General features: G+C 47.0%; 1 protein-coding gene across 2 annotated transcripts in view; it reads left to right on the forward strand.

Annotated features, from left to right (window-relative positions):
- The window catches only part of LOC142580185 (spliceosome-associated protein CWC27 homolog), a 373,861-nt gene that overhangs the window by 125,351 nt on the left and 233,017 nt on the right, over nt 1–15,493 (forward strand). For both annotated transcript variants that reach the window (XM_075691069.1, XM_075691068.1), the window contains one exon: nt 4,465–4,563. In XM_075691069.1, coding sequence (XP_075547184.1) covers nt 4,465–4,563 — 99 coding nt within the window. The remainder of the gene's footprint in view (nt 1–4,464; nt 4,564–15,493) is intronic.

Here is a 15,493-nt window from a genome sequence, read left to right on the forward strand (position 1 = left end):
GCGCTACGTGCGGCTTTCAAGGCGCCCCCTATAGGTCCCACACGGAGTGTATAACGGAGGACGGGAGGAAGCTCGAAACATCAAGAGCCGTGGCTGTTGGCATCGCTGTGGTTTCAGCATAACGCGTCAGATGGTCGACGCAGACTATAATCCAATGGTTGTCATTTGTTGAGCGTGGGAATGGGCCGAGAAGGTCCACTCCAACCATTTCGAAAGGAGATGATTATGGTGCCACAGGGTGAAGGAGTCCGATCGGAGCAGTACTAGGCCACTTGAATTGCTGTAACTTGTTACAACTGGCCACATTCTTTTCTATATCCCGTCGCATACTAGTCCAGTAGAAACGACTCTGAATTCGGTGGTATGTTCTAGTGAAACCTAGGTGCCCAGCGGTCGAGTCGTGCATATCACGGAGCATGTGGGTTCTCAAATTCTTAGGGACCACTAAGAGGTGATGGGCGCCATCAGCCACATAATTCTTCTTGTAAAGCAGGCCATCTTGGATGGCAAAGCCATTTTTACCTGTTGGTTGAGCAGCTGAGGCGAAGGGGACATCCAGGCTGCGGTCGTCACGCTGCTCTTCCTGGAAAATGGCCAGGTCGGGAAAAAGAATGTCGTTGATGGCGGCCAGAAACTCATCGGAATTGTTGGCGTCACATGCACTTGTTTTTAGAGGGAGCCTCGAAAACATTCGGTGCCTGCATGATGTCAGCCACTCTTGTAACAGACTGCAAAGTCAAATTCCTGCAAACGTAGCGCCCATCGAGCAAGGCGGCCAGACGGGTCTCAGAGACCAACCAGCCAACATAGGCAAGAAAGGCAGCTTGTGCGTTATCGAAACTTCGTTATCATTATATAAGGCCGAGAAGAAGTTTCTTGAGTGTTGTGTATCATAAATGTTTGATTAGATGTGTGGTTGTAAGTTTTCTCCATGCGTATGCATTAACTGACATTATATATGTGCCTGTGTTGTTTGAATAAAGCAGTTGCGAGTGGCGCCCTGTCCCGTTATCTTCTCTTGTGTGTGTCCGTTTATTTGGCGTCTTTATATTTTATAATGAACAGCTACCAACTAGCCCAAGAAGAAGTGCTTTTAAGCGTTTCTGCCATTGAACTGGCTTGCACGTTGGTAAAAGCTGAGCCATTCGTCCACGTCTTCCCCAGCTTCATCTTAACACTTTTTGTGCGCAAACAAACAGGGACGAAGAATAGGGGCAACACAAGGACGAGCGCTTTCTAACAACTGGATTTATTTTTGAAGAACTACCTGCTTAAATACCCACAGATCTGCGCGATCTAGTCAACAGAGCACGCCTATAGCGCATATGATACCCGCTGATCTGCACGATCAAGTCAAAAGAGCAACGTCAATATTACATATAACACTTGTGATAAAAGATTTAGAAGGTGTAGTAAGTAAGGTATACAGATATGTCGATGACTACTTGATTTTAGGCTGTCCTGTAGACAAGGGTGCTTTCAGGAATACGGTAGTAGAAGCCTTCAATTCTCTGGTGCAAGGGCTTAACATTTACTTCGGAAGTACCGGTAGATAATAAGCTACAGTTTCTTGATGTCAAGTTAACATTCCTACCGGAACATGTGTGTTGGTCATTCTCACCCCGAGCTGGAAAACCGCTAATGAACTATGCCTCAAACCATTCCAGGCTTGTGAAGAATGGGATAGTCATTTCGTGTTTCCGGTCAGCGTTGTTGAAGTCATGTCACCACACTGTAAAGATCGCATTTTTTGAGCAGGTTGATAGGTTGAGAAAGGCTAGGTACCCGCTCGTTGTGATGCTGGCATCGTGCGCTAGACTAATGAAAGAACTTAACAAGGATAAAGGACAATGCACAAAGAATCAAAGGCAGAAGGATGTAGCTTTCAATGTTTCAGTGATTCCGTATGTGCACGGCCTTTCACACAGACTTAAAAAGGTGGCTAGTAGTTATGAAGTAAAAGTGGTATTTTCGGCAAAAAACAAAATAGGTAGTGTGTGTTCCAAGGTTAAAAAGAAGTTCGAAAGTAAGGATGATGTAAATAAAGAATGTAGTGTTAAACATCCACGCAAGAACCAATTTGTTGATTGCGCGAAGAACGTTGTTTACCAGATTCCTATGACGTGTGGCCATGTGTGCGTAGGGCAGACTGGGAGATGCATTAACACGAGGTTAAGGGAGCACTTGTCTAGTCTGAAAGGTCGCCCTAGTACGCATTTGGCAATGCATTGCCAAGAACATGATTGCTCCCCTTGTCTTACTGGCACAGACATTTTGTATAGGCATAGGAATCAAACCGCTAGGGAAATCGTGGAAGCACACTGGATTGAAAAACAAAAAGAAAAATGCATCAGCCATCCTTTTGTTTCATTGTTAGATAAAGAAAATTCGCTTCTATCATCACATCTTTAACGCATTTTATTGTAAGTGGTTGTTTTTATGCACTTTGCTGTTTTTAGTATGACCGGGTGGCTTTTGTCCACGTCTTTTTATCACAAGTGTTATATGTAATATTGACGCTCTTTTGACTTGATCGCGCAGATCAGCGGGTATCATATGCGCTATAGGCGTGCTCTGTTGACTAGATCGCGCAGATCTGTGGGTATTTAAGCAGGTAGTTCTTCAAAAATAAAACCAGTTGTTAGAAAGCGCTCGTCCTTGTGTTGCCCCTATTCTTCGTCCCTGTTTGTTTGCGCACAAAAAGTGTTAAGATGAATCTGTTCCAACTAGGCCGACTCGCAGTTATGCTTCGGTTCCCCAGTTTTTCCGGCGAAGGTTCGTGGTTCGATGTAGGGCTGCTTTGGGTAGCTTGAAGAAGGTGGCAGGTTGTCGCCATCAGAAGCCATCTGTGGTGGCAGACCAGCAATTCAGCGACTTCGGCGAAGCTCCATAAATTGCGCTTCTGCGGGTGGTTCGTCGTCGTTCTTCGGGGGCGCCATTGTTTTACCCTGCACCTCCACCGAAACTGTTACGATGGGGTGTGTTTATTTAAAGATGAATTGGTGAAAAGGGGCTGCGCCGACACCGAACCGCTACAAAGACAAGCGCACTTCGTTCTTCTCTTCCTCCGTTCCCTCTGTAGCTTTAGCGTAACACTATGTTTCATCAGAAAAAGGAACACATCAGAAACGAGATAGAGAAAAAAACGACTGAGCAGTCACCTCGAGAAGAGACACCGCACGCGGCCATACTGAAATTATGACTGCGTGCACCCCAGTGTACAGAAATTCACAAACCGCAACTGATAGAGGAAACACAACCAAACGCAAAAAAAAAAATAATAATAATAATTCTGAACTTCAGTCGCGTGGGGCCATATTTACAGGGACTGACGACTGGCCAGAATGTGTTGCAAGATGTTTATGGAGATGAAAGGACCATGATTTATGGTGATGAAATCCAGCACGCTGTTTACAATTTAAGTAGGAATTGTAATTTTAAATTGGCTAACAAAGTCTCAAAAACCAGGAAGTGGCGAGGCCTGGCGGTGAAATCTTAGTAGTTTGGATGTATTCTATGAGATCACTGTACGTAAGTCTACTGTTATTAAGTATAGCATAACTATTGCATAAAATTGCAGTTGGTATATTATTAGACACTCGTGCTTTATTTTGTGCTTCGGAAATCAAAAGCGCACGCATGGCTGCGGCAACACGCTGAACTGTGTATCACGTGTGAAAGTGCAGTTTCACTTTTGATCCTATTGGTTTTGTTTTGACTAGTTAAGTACCAAAGCAGTTGGACAGGAGACCATGAAAAGACATGGCTATTATTGCAGAAATACTTTAACACTTCAGAAAACATGAATCACAGGAACATCGACTTCATAAACAAAATAATACTTTCTCACAGCTTCGGCCACACCTATCGTCTGCCTGTCAAATGTTGCTGTATGAACGGTATCACACTTACTTATCACTGTTTTCAGCATGCTTCCGTTGAAGGACTACATCCTCATTGCAGATTGAAAGATTCTAATAAAAAATGTTCCATGGGCGTTTTCTGACTGTTAAGCTTTACATTGCACAAAAAAAAAAGTATGGGTACCATGAAAATTGGTTGTCAGTCCCATTAAGCTACAGGAAACATGATAAGGGTGGCTGTAAATAATTATAGCCTTCATGCACCCTTTGGAGGTAGCAGACGACATGATGTGGCCACGTGAATAAGTGCTTGGAAGTAAACAAGTCGAGTTATGCGCCTCACTTGCAAAAACAGAATTTCAAATGATTTTAGACGACTCCATAAAAATAGCAGCACCTCTCAACAACCAGTTGTGTTGAATAAGCAGATCAGTGCCATATGTGTGCATGTGGGTCGGATCAGCTATACAGTTACAGCAAAAACCCTCAGTTCAATAAGACATGGTCACCCAGGATCACTGGGAAGTTTTACTGTGCACACGTTTGCCGTAGTAGTTCAACGGCTGGACACACCCTCAGTGATGGTTGGCGATGTTCCCAGGTGGTTGGGGAAACACTGTACAACATGCTGCGCCTTGAGGAAAGCCTAGTGGATGCAGAAGACCGGCCGCTACATCCGCACCGGGTTATCGCCACACAGGTGAGTGTCCTTAATATAAGCTGGAACAGCGAGACAAAAATGGGGACACACCGTACAGGACAAGTGCTGACTGCCAATTCAGTTTTATTCTTAGAAATGCTGGGTGATGGAGTGCATGTGCTAAAACCTAGAAGGCCAAGTTTTTAAAGTAGAGAAAAAAGGAAGCAATAGCAGGAGCATTCTGCTTAAGAAAGCCAAAACGTAAATACGCCCTCTTTTGCATTGTTGGAAAAAAAAGGTAGCCTTTCTGCATGCGAAGTTGCCTTGTACCAGTGTACACGTGCTTGTTCTAGGCAGACTACAAAAGGCTGGCATTCTTAAGTTTAGTTTCTAGCCCAAAACTGTATCTTGTGACTATGGCATAGACTGCTCATAATGTAAGTTGCTGGAGTCACGTATTTCTACACTATAAGATGGACCGCACTATAAACAAAACATTTTCCAAAGGTTGTGCATGTGCTAAACATGTATATCAAAAAGTTGCATGTGTCCAGGAGTCTAAGCATATGGCCAGAATGTGCCTTCACTGCAGACAGCATAGGCATTTCTCACCCTTCTTCCAATGACGAGCATGGAAATGAAGTGTCCAACAATTCAAAGAGAAAATAGCATTCAAGAATGGGATTTACAAAGTAGCGCTTCCATGGAAGCCTGTCATGACAAATCTAGCAGACAACTGAAGTGTTGCACTTAGACGCCTTCAAGATTTATTTTGGTAATTTGGCACTAATGAGGAGCTTCTTCAGCAGTATGACAAAGCAGTCAGACAGTATGAAGGGGGTGATCACGCTGAAAAAATCAATGGACAAGATGCAGCAGAGAGGTTTTACTACATGCCACAGCATGCCGTTATCAGAGGATCATCCTTGGTGACATGGCTGACGGTAGTCTTGGTGCCTCCTGGCATATGTGGAGTAGCGTCTCTGAACGACTTATTAGAATAAGGATGCAAGATCAACTACAACATGGTTAAAATGCTTGTGTATTTCAGACTGCACATGATTGGAATTGCTGCCAATGTCCAAAAAATGTTTCTTCAAATCGGCATTCAAGAGCCTGATCGCGACACTTGCAGTTTTTATGTTTTGACAGCATGCCGATGCCAAGCAAACCTGTGCCAAAAATAGGATAGGAAAGGAAAGTATAGGATGACATGAGTGCCATTTGTAAGTACACCAAGTCACCTTTGTCACCAGCGCTGCAGTATCATTCAAGCGAATCAAATCTGTGCCGAGATCAACTGCAATGCAACTTGCTCAAAATTTCATGTTGATGACCTCATCGCAGGAGTTTCTTCTTCAAAAGCTTTCTGTCTTTATAAAGAAGTGAATCTCATGATGAGCAAAGCGGGCATGAAGCTGCAAAAATGTCCCACTAATGATGATGAGCTAAGGCGGCACATCACTGATGGATTGTACCCTGTCCCAGCAGTGGCTCCTACCAAGGTTCTTGATGTGCTATTGGGAACAGCAGCTGACAAGCTTATTCCAAACATTGAATCGTTGTTGCAGCTTCTTGTAAAAAAAAGTGACACCAAGAGATGTGTCCTTCAGACAACCGTACCGTTTTTCTATCAATTAGGTTGGGTATCACCATTCTTTGTTGCGATAAAAGTCCTCTTTTAAAGATTGTGGGAGCATGGCACAGCGTGGGAAGAAGTAATGCCTGAGCCACTTAGACAAGAATAGGAAACTTGGTCCAATAAGCGAACATTGTTAAACTGTGCGAACAAACGGACCACAGAGACAGCATGGGACAAGGACGGGCGCAGTCCTTGTCCCATGACCGGACTGCGCCCATGACCGGACAAGGACTGCGCCCGTCCTTGTCCCATGCTGTCTCTGTGGTCCGTTTGTTTGCGCAGTTTAACAATGTTCGCTAATATGTACCAGCTCGCCCAACAACAAGTTCTAAACTACATTGGTCCAATAAGCTGAAATGCTCTCAGGTGTTTTCACTCTCCAGGTGCGAGCTGAAGTTATTAAATGGCAAGCCTACAAGCTCACAGCTTCACGTATTTGCGGATGCCAGTTCTAATAGATTATCTGAGACTTGAAGACCTGCGCGGTAATGTTGACGTTCAGTTTCTGTTTTTGTAGTGTATAGTACCTACAATCAAACAGAACACATTATCATGTTTGGAATTGGTAGCCGCAGTTCTGGATTCTAGAGTCCTAAAGTTCTTGCGAGAGGCTCTAGAGTTGAGGCACTGGAAAATAGACAAGCACCTGTGGGTGCATTCAATTGCAACGCTTTGTGGGATACAAAGCTCAGCAACCAAGTGGAAGCAATTTGTCTATAACAGAGTTAATGAGATACGTGAACAGGTCCATACCAGTGGCATCAATGGTTTTCACACCCTTCAAACAAGGTGAAAAATAATACGCCTGAAGCTCCTTTACTCCTTGATGAACCGTAAATTTTCTTTAGATCCTAGTCCATACATAACTCTTTCTGCATCCAGGAAAACCTGTCATTCCCACCCCCTCGCTCTCTCCCCTTACGTTGCCAGGACAAGCCTCTTTAAATTTTCATTCTTTCCTTGAACTAAAGAAGAATGGAACCTCATCCCTTTCCATCATCTGAACTCCCCTGAATCAATTCAAACTCATATTATTAGTATTTCCTAACATTGCTGTTTCGTGCTATATTGTTTCATTTCATGAATTTCATATTTTTGCAATTCTGCCTTTTGTACGCGTATTTTTTATTTGTTACCCTGCCCCTCCTGCTTGGGCCACACAGCCTGCATTATGATGTAAATAAATAAATAAATAAATAATCAGTTGACATGATATCCATCTGCAGAGATCCTATTCCAGTTTTACATATTTTCTAAAACTGCATTCAAATTACACACGTTTCATATTCCACCATAAACAATACATCAGGTGCAATACTCCTACCTACCGAGAGCCAACTGTTTTTCCTGTATGAGGGAGCTCAGTGAAGAAATGGGTGTCCCACTCCTCGATCATCACTTAATGGCTTCAGCAAAGCCGTTGCCACCATGGCACTGGCGGGTTATAGAATGTGACACATTGTTTATAGGCATTACAAAACGTGCTCCAGAAGCATATAGTCTAATGCATTTCCTCAAACTTCAGTCAAAATATTTGTGCCCAGAGTTTTATTGACACATCTAAGGTTCATACTTGCATTTGTTATGCAGCCTTCAATATATCATTTTTGGAGTCTAATGTTTTGCACCCGGAAACAAGTACAGTTAAGCTCGATCTAATGGGACCTGATTTTACGAACTTCCTGATCTAACAAAGAAATTTCCATTCCATGGCAAGTACATTGTACGACAAATACAAGTACAAGGCATTGAACCCATAAGGTTCACTGTTGTCATCAACCCAAATTAATGAAACTAGCTTGCATTAAAACCGATTTAGAGAAGTTTTTCCAGAAATAAATGAATAAAAAAAGCTGTGATTTCTTTCCAGTTTTGACGCAGATGGATTTTTATTCAAGCGTGCGCTCTAACGCTCTCGCGTTAAAACATCCGTTCATCCTAGTCACCACCCTAGCTTTATTTTGACGAGGCTGCACACCACGCTCATGCACAGAACAATGGACTCGGCAGTTACTAGCGTTCTTACGTACCAGAAGGCGCTAGGGGTGGCAGTATTTGGCCGCCCTCGCAGACTTGTGTAATCTGATTGCGTGTATGCGCGACGCGAATTGTGCAGAACTTTCTGGAAGACATGCAGGCACTAGCGACTACTCTGGAACCTGCAATGACACGTGTATAAAAGCCGACGCGCTTGACCGGCAGATCAGATTTTGATGATCGCCAACTGTGTTCGCCGCTATCGCTGTGCTTTGCTATCGCTGTGCTTTGCTATCGCTGTGCCTGCTTTTGTGGGCACAAGTTCGCACAATAAAAGTTAGTTTCTTCATTCAGAGGTTGGCTGCTGTATTATTCACTGTCACTACTACGCAACATCTGATGGAGGTGCTAGTACGTTCATGTACTGAACACCCCACAATGCTGTGAGCCAAGCCCGAGCCATGAAGATGACGCTGACGTTGCCAAGGACCAGCAAGCTAGTTTCAGGCTGCAAGGGTTGCCCCCGTAGCATGGACTTTTGCCTGAGAAGACCAGGAAGCGCACGGCCACGACAGCAGCTACAATGACAGCCCTAGTGCCACCAGCACCAATCATGCTGCAGTGGCCCAGGCAACTACCGACGTTCCACGGTTCAACATTCGAGGGCCTGGAAAGCTGCCTGGAGACGTATGAGAGGGTTGGTACATTTAATAGCTGTAACAGCAACGACAAATTGCAACATGTCTTTTTCATATTGAAAGACGCTGCCAGGACATGGTTCAGGAATCGAGAAGCCACCTTGACGACGTGGGACCTGTTTCAGAGTGGCTTCCTGCAGACATTCACAAGTGTTTTATGCAACGAGCGAGCCCAAGCTCTACTAGAAATTCGAGTGCAGCTGCCCAATGAGACCATCACGATCTTCACGGAGGAGATGGCTCATCTCTTCTAGCGTGTTGACCCAGAAATGTCAGAAAAGAAAAAAGTTCGCTTCTTGATGAGGGGTGTCAAGCAAGAGCTCTTTGCCAGATTGATACGAAACTCGCCCAAGACTATTGCTGAATTTGTCTCCGAAGCCACAACCATTGAGAAGACTCTCTATATGCGTACAAGGCCATATAACCGCCGAAACGTGGAGGGTACGCTCTGCGTGCTCCTAGGGTGAAGGCAAGCTGCAGATCTGGCCACACAGATTGTCATTCCGTGCTATTCTCCAACCTGCAGTGCTTGTATTCGCAGCTACGTCATGTTCGAACAAATAAGGCAATCAGCAGCGTCACCTGTAGCATCATTTATTGCTTTGAGGAATAAACAACATTGGCAGAAGGAAATCCTCTCTCTAATAAGTAATTATTATTATTATTATTATTATTGCGAGACAGTTGTTAAGCCTCAACGCTTTATTTCGCAGCTTGCGCGCTGAAGATGACGCTGACCATGATGTGAATATATACAGATGAAGAAGATGAAGGGGTAATATAATGCTCACACAATTTCCCCCGCGCGCGGAAGCGGCCAACATGGCTGCTGGTTATGGCGGGAAATGCCGTGTGAAAGGCTTTAAACGCGAAACATGCACAATCTCTGTGGCACGGCAGCAGCCGTCCAAAGGCGGAAACAACTGGAGCGACACGACAATTCACTGTTCCTGAAATGTCTGTTCCTGAAATGTCTGTTCCTGAAGTCTGTTCCTGAACAATGTAGGGCCCGATAAAACGGCACCGAAATTTCTTGCTCAATCCAGGAGCGCGAACTGGGGTCCACAGTAACACTTCGTCTCCAGGTTGGAAGGAAGCGACACGGTGAGATGCATCATAGCGAATTTTTCGGTCTTGTTGACTGGCGTCGATGTTGAGGCGAGCACGTTCGCGACACCGGGCAATGCGCGAAACGAACTGCTCCCACACTGATGTGGACGAAGGCACGGGGACATCGAAGAAAGAAACGTCAAGGATAGTGAGCGATTGGCGACCATACACAAGGAAAAAGGGCAAGTACCCCGTATTGCGTTGGACGGCCATGTTGTATGCGAAAGTGACGAATGGTAGAATGACATCCCAATTGGTGTGGTCAGGGTTGATGTACATAGATATCATGTCGGACAGCGTGCAATGAAAGCGCTCTGTGAGACCATTAGTTATAGGGTGGTAGCTGGAAGTTGTTTTATGGATGATATTGGACGCACGGAGAACATCGTCGGGAAGTTTAGAGAGAAAGGTCCTGCCGCGGTCACTCAAAAGGACACGTGGGGCTCCGTGCCGTAAAAAGATGGCTTCCAAGAAAAAGGTGCAACCTCCTCTGCGGATCCCGAAGATAGTGTGGCTGTTTCAGCGTACTGTGTCAAGTGGTCTACAGCTGTGACGATCCATCGTTTACTGCCGGTGGTTAAGGGTAGCGGTCCATAGAGGTCGATACCAACGACTGCGAAAGGAGCTTCAGGACACGGGACAGGTTGGAGCAGTCCAGCCGGAGGTGAGGTCAGTCGTTTGCGGTGTTGGCAGAGCGAACAGGAAGCCACGTATTTGGCTACACTGGTTGCAAGTCCAGGCCAAGAGAAGCGGCTGCGAATTCGCTCATAGGTTTTATGGAAACGAAAGTGACCGGCAATGGGATCGTCGTGAAAGGTCTCCAATATCTGGGCCCGAAGTGATCGGGGAACGACAGGAACCCAACCCTTCGGGATGAAACACGTACTGGTATAATATCGAATTTTCGATCTTGAAGTTCTTCAACTGCCGGCGGAGCCTAGCGTTAGGTGTGCGAGATGATCCGCGAATAGGTTCCATAACGGAGTGGCAGTAGGAGTCACTACGTTGGCAAGATGCAAACGTATGACAATGGCTGGATGGTAGTCGGTCGAGAGCTGCGAGCAAACGGAATGCAGATGACGCATCCTGCGGTTTGTTCAGGGACGGTGGTAAGCAAGCAGCGTTTGAAGATGGTAGTAGGGGACGAGAGAGAGCATCGGCATCCTGGTGTTTCTTTCCAGACTTCCACGTAACCTCGAAGTCATATTCTTGTAGACAAAGTATCCAACGGTTGAGACGTCCCGTTAAATTCTTTAGCGTTGCCAACCAGCACAAGGCGTGGTGGTCAGTAACGACCGTAAAGTGGCGGCTGTGCAGTTAAGGCCGAAATTTGTGGACGGACCAAACAACAGCGAGACACTCTTGCTCGGTAATCGTATAATTTTTCTCTGTGGCTGTTAGCGTGAGACTTGCGTATGCAACCACATGTTCTTCGGAATTTTGCTGACGTTGCAGAAGAACTGCGCCGATACCGTGTCCACTGGCGTCAGTATGTAGAAGAGTGAGTGTGGTGTTGTCGAAATGACAAAGCACAGGTTCGGACGTGAGGGCACGCTTTAGGGCGTCAAAAGCAGTTTGGCATTCGTCCGACCATACGTAGGGAGCTCCAGAAGGAAGGAGGTGATGGAGCGGCGCCGCAATTGTGGCAAAGTTACATATGAAGCACCGGAAATGCGAAGCTAGGCCAAGGAAGCTACGCAAGCCTTTGGCGCGTTGAGGCCTGGGGAAACGGAGGACAGCGGTAATCTTATCGGGGTCAGGTCGAAGGCCCTCCTTGCTGACAAGGTGTCCGAGTACTTTAATGGTTTTGCTGGTGAAGTGGCACTTTTTGTATTCAGCTGAAAGGGAGCAGCCGAGAGGCATGTCAGGGCTTCATCGAGGCGCTGCAAGTGCTGATGGAACGTCGACAAAAATATGATGGTGTCATCAAGGCAGCATAAGCAAGTCTTCCACTTTAGTCCCCATAATATGGTGTCAATCATCCGCTCAAATGTGGCAGGAGCATTACACAGGCAGAAAAGCATTACGTTAAATTCGTAAAGTCCATCGGGTGTGCAAAAGGCAGTTTTCTCCTTGTCTGCGTTGTGCATGGGGATCTGCCACTATCCGGAGCGTAGAACAAGGCTGGAGAAATGCTCCATTCCTTGTAATGAATCTATCGCATCATAGATTCGGGGCAGTGGATATACATCTTTGCGGGTTATTTTGTTCAAGGCACAGTAGTCTATGCAAAATCGTGCTGAGCCGTCTTTGTTACGCACCAAAACGACAGGTGACAACCAAGGACTTGAGGAAGGGCGGATTATGCTACCTTGCAGCATGTTGGCAACGAGGGTATTGATGACCTGGCATTAGGCAGAAAAAACGCAATATGGCCTTTGGCGCACTATGGAAGTTCCATCTGTGTGTATGCGATGAACCGTCGTAGAAGTCTGTCCCAGAAGAGGAGAGTGTACGTCGAAGGAGTCTTTATGCTTGGATAACAACGCCAGTAACTCCCCCGTCTGCTGTGACATTAAATCGGAGCTGATGGTACTAGCGAGAACAGAAGCAGGGACTGGATCCATAGCTGTGGGTGGTTGTGAAACAACAGTAGTCGAGGTAAGCACAGAGACAGGCTGTGTGTCCAAGATGCACATGAAAGTGGCGCCTTTAGAAAGCTGAACTGGGTGATTGGTTGTGTAAAGTACAGCCAAAGTGGCCGTGCCGTTCGTAAAGCGAACGAGGCTGGGTGCCAGAGCAATCCCTTTGGATAGGCAACGGGCTGACAGTACAACTAAAACATCACCATCGGTGATGTCAGAGTTATCTACAAGGAGTTGTTTGCAGCCAGGTGGCAGCATACAATCGTCAGCAGTTCGTGAGTGAAGGCACGGTTCGTACACGTCGTCGGAACTGTCGGTCCCTGTCAAGTTAACAAGGCATTGACGGCATGAGATGAAGGCAGACGCCGAAGCCACGGCGTTTGTCCTGTTGTCGTCTTCGGCAAAAACGCGATATTTGCCCGCAAATACCTCAATAATAACAAATTGGGCAGTGCGTAGGCCGGGTAGTGTAAAATGCTGTGGCAGGCGGACAGGGTGCTAGAGTCGCCAGATGGTTGGGAGCAGTAGCAGGAGCAAGAGGAGCAGTCTGAACGAACACTGGTTGCATAGCCGCAACTTGAGCATGCGAGGTTGACGGCGAAGGAGGGGCACAGCTTGCAGCGCAGGTCATGGAGGACAGCTCCTCTTTGATGATGTCGTGAAGGCCAGGAACGGAAGGTTGAGGCTGGAAAACAGGAGGACTGAGCAGGCCACACGCTTGGAGCTCTTTGCATATGAGAGGCTGAATCAGCATGTGCAAGTCCGTATCCGAGGAAGGAGGCGTGTCACAGGCGACAGGTTGTAAACAGATGGCCTGCAGTGCATCCAGGTGTTGGCAAGTCGCGATCACATCGGTAATGGTATTTGGATTCTTGATTGCCAGTGCATTGAACGCGACGTGGGCACTGCCCTTTAGGATATGACGAACACGATCAGATTCCGTCATTGTGGCGTCAACACGGCGACAAAGGGTGAGGACGTCCTCGATATAAGAGGTATATGTTTCCCCGGGAAGTTGCGTGCGTCCATCAAGCTTTTTCTTGGCGACCTCAGAGCGAACATTGGGAGCGCCAAAAATCTGCTGAAGCTGGTGTTTGAATGCCGCCCAGTCAGGCAAGGTGCTCTCATGGTTGAGAAACCAAGTCCTGGCAACATCAGTGAGGTAGAATGCGACATTTCGAAGCTTGTGCATGTCATCCCACCGGTTAGAGTCACTCACGCGGTCATAATTGTCCAGCCAGTCATCAACGTCTTCACTGCGAAGGCCAGCAAACATGGTGAGATCGCGCTGCCGCATGCTGACGGTCCATGAAGGAACGGCCGGTGGGGCAGAGACGGTGACGCAGGAGGCTCCTGGAGGATCTTCTTGGGGCATGCTGGCGGAAAGGTGGAGCTAGCGGCGGCCTGAATGAAGCCTAGGGAAACTCGAAGGCGTAGAGGACCAAGGGATCGAAAGCAGCCTCCACCACTTGCGAGACAGCTGTTAAGCTTCAACGGTTTGTTTCGCAGCTCGCGCGCTGAAGATGACGCTGGCCATGATGATGAATATATACAGATGAAGAAGATGAAGCGGTAATATAATGCTAACATTATTATTATTATTATTATTATTATTATTATTATTGTTGTTGTTGTTGTTGTTGTTGTTGTTGTTGTTGTTGTTGTTATTATTATCTTTATTATTATTATAAGTGATTATTAGTTTGCCCTGTTGTATGGGTTAGTCAGGCAAGCGTGGTCACTCACGGGTTACAGCAGGTAAATCCAGCATGTTAGAGGTCAGCCACAAGAGAGAGAGTCTCCACCGATGACATACTTTTATACCTCTTCCTTTTTACCTTTTGCGAGGGGAGTATCGTCCTCACCCATTGGATACCTTTCCTTTTCCTGTGAGCAGGGTGGGGGAAAGGAATACGAATGTCACAAGAGTGACGGAGAAAGGGTGCATAGTGCCTCTCTCTCGTGTCTACACCGGCTCTCGATGTGTCCGCAACAAGCGAAAAAGATGACGTGAGTACGTGGGAGGAAATGGGAGCAGTGTTCCCCACATCCTCCTCCCCTTATGAAGGCCCTCCGACGCGAAATACTCGGACACATGCTAATTCCTCCAGGATGGCCCAAAAGCTAGCCTCCACATCCATTTCTTGTGGTGCCTCCGGCTACAGCGATGCGTCCGGGGTTGTTGCTGACGCTGCCTCTGATGCTGCGTTCCCGCTGTTCTGCACAGGAGTCGAGGGACGAGGTGGACTACCAGTAAAATGTAAACCAAAACAATGTTTCTTCCCACTCCCCAAAGCCCCTTATATACAAGGTCCTTTCACATTGTAGTGCCACCTTATATACACAGGTGGCAACCTCTACACCCGCCGTCGTTGTCAATCACCGCCGCTGTGTCCTTGGGCATTATGCCCGCCGTCATCTTCGTGGCTGGCTATACATATGTTGCCGACAGATCCACACCATCCTGGGGCGTCCATGTTGCCACATCCTGGGTGCCACTGCCTGGTTGCCTGGGGGTCTTCGGGCCAGGCTCCCTCTGTGGGACAGACTGAGCCTCGGACGGAGAGGCCAGGCAGCGAGGTATTGCAAATGGGTTGCAAGCCCCAAGGGTAGCAGCGTTGGCCTGGCGGCCTGGGGCACAACTGGAAGCATCCGAAGGTCCCGGCAAAGCATGAGTCGACTGCTAACAGAACAACTTGTTTATTCTAGCATCGCAAAAGAGCGGGCGGTCAGGTCGACCGAAGTGGAGAGACGGGAGAGCACGTTAGTCGACGGATGAAATCGGAGCCTCTCTCTTGGCGTCCGGGGGCAGCTGCTTTTATACTCTCGCAGTTGAGGGCAAGAAGGAACGTCTCATCAGAGGCACACGTGACGCGGGGCACGGACATGCTGAGAGACACGTTGAAACGAGTAGGTGACGCATCCGCCGGGCCGGCGCCGGTCAGACCTCCTCTCTTCACAGTTGGGGGAGCTCCTCT

The sequence above is a fragment of the Dermacentor variabilis genome, chromosome 4 (assembly GCF_050947875.1).
Source record: "Dermacentor variabilis isolate Ectoservices chromosome 4, ASM5094787v1, whole genome shotgun sequence".
Lineage (NCBI taxonomy): Eukaryota > Metazoa > Arthropoda > Arachnida > Ixodida > Ixodidae > Dermacentor > Dermacentor variabilis.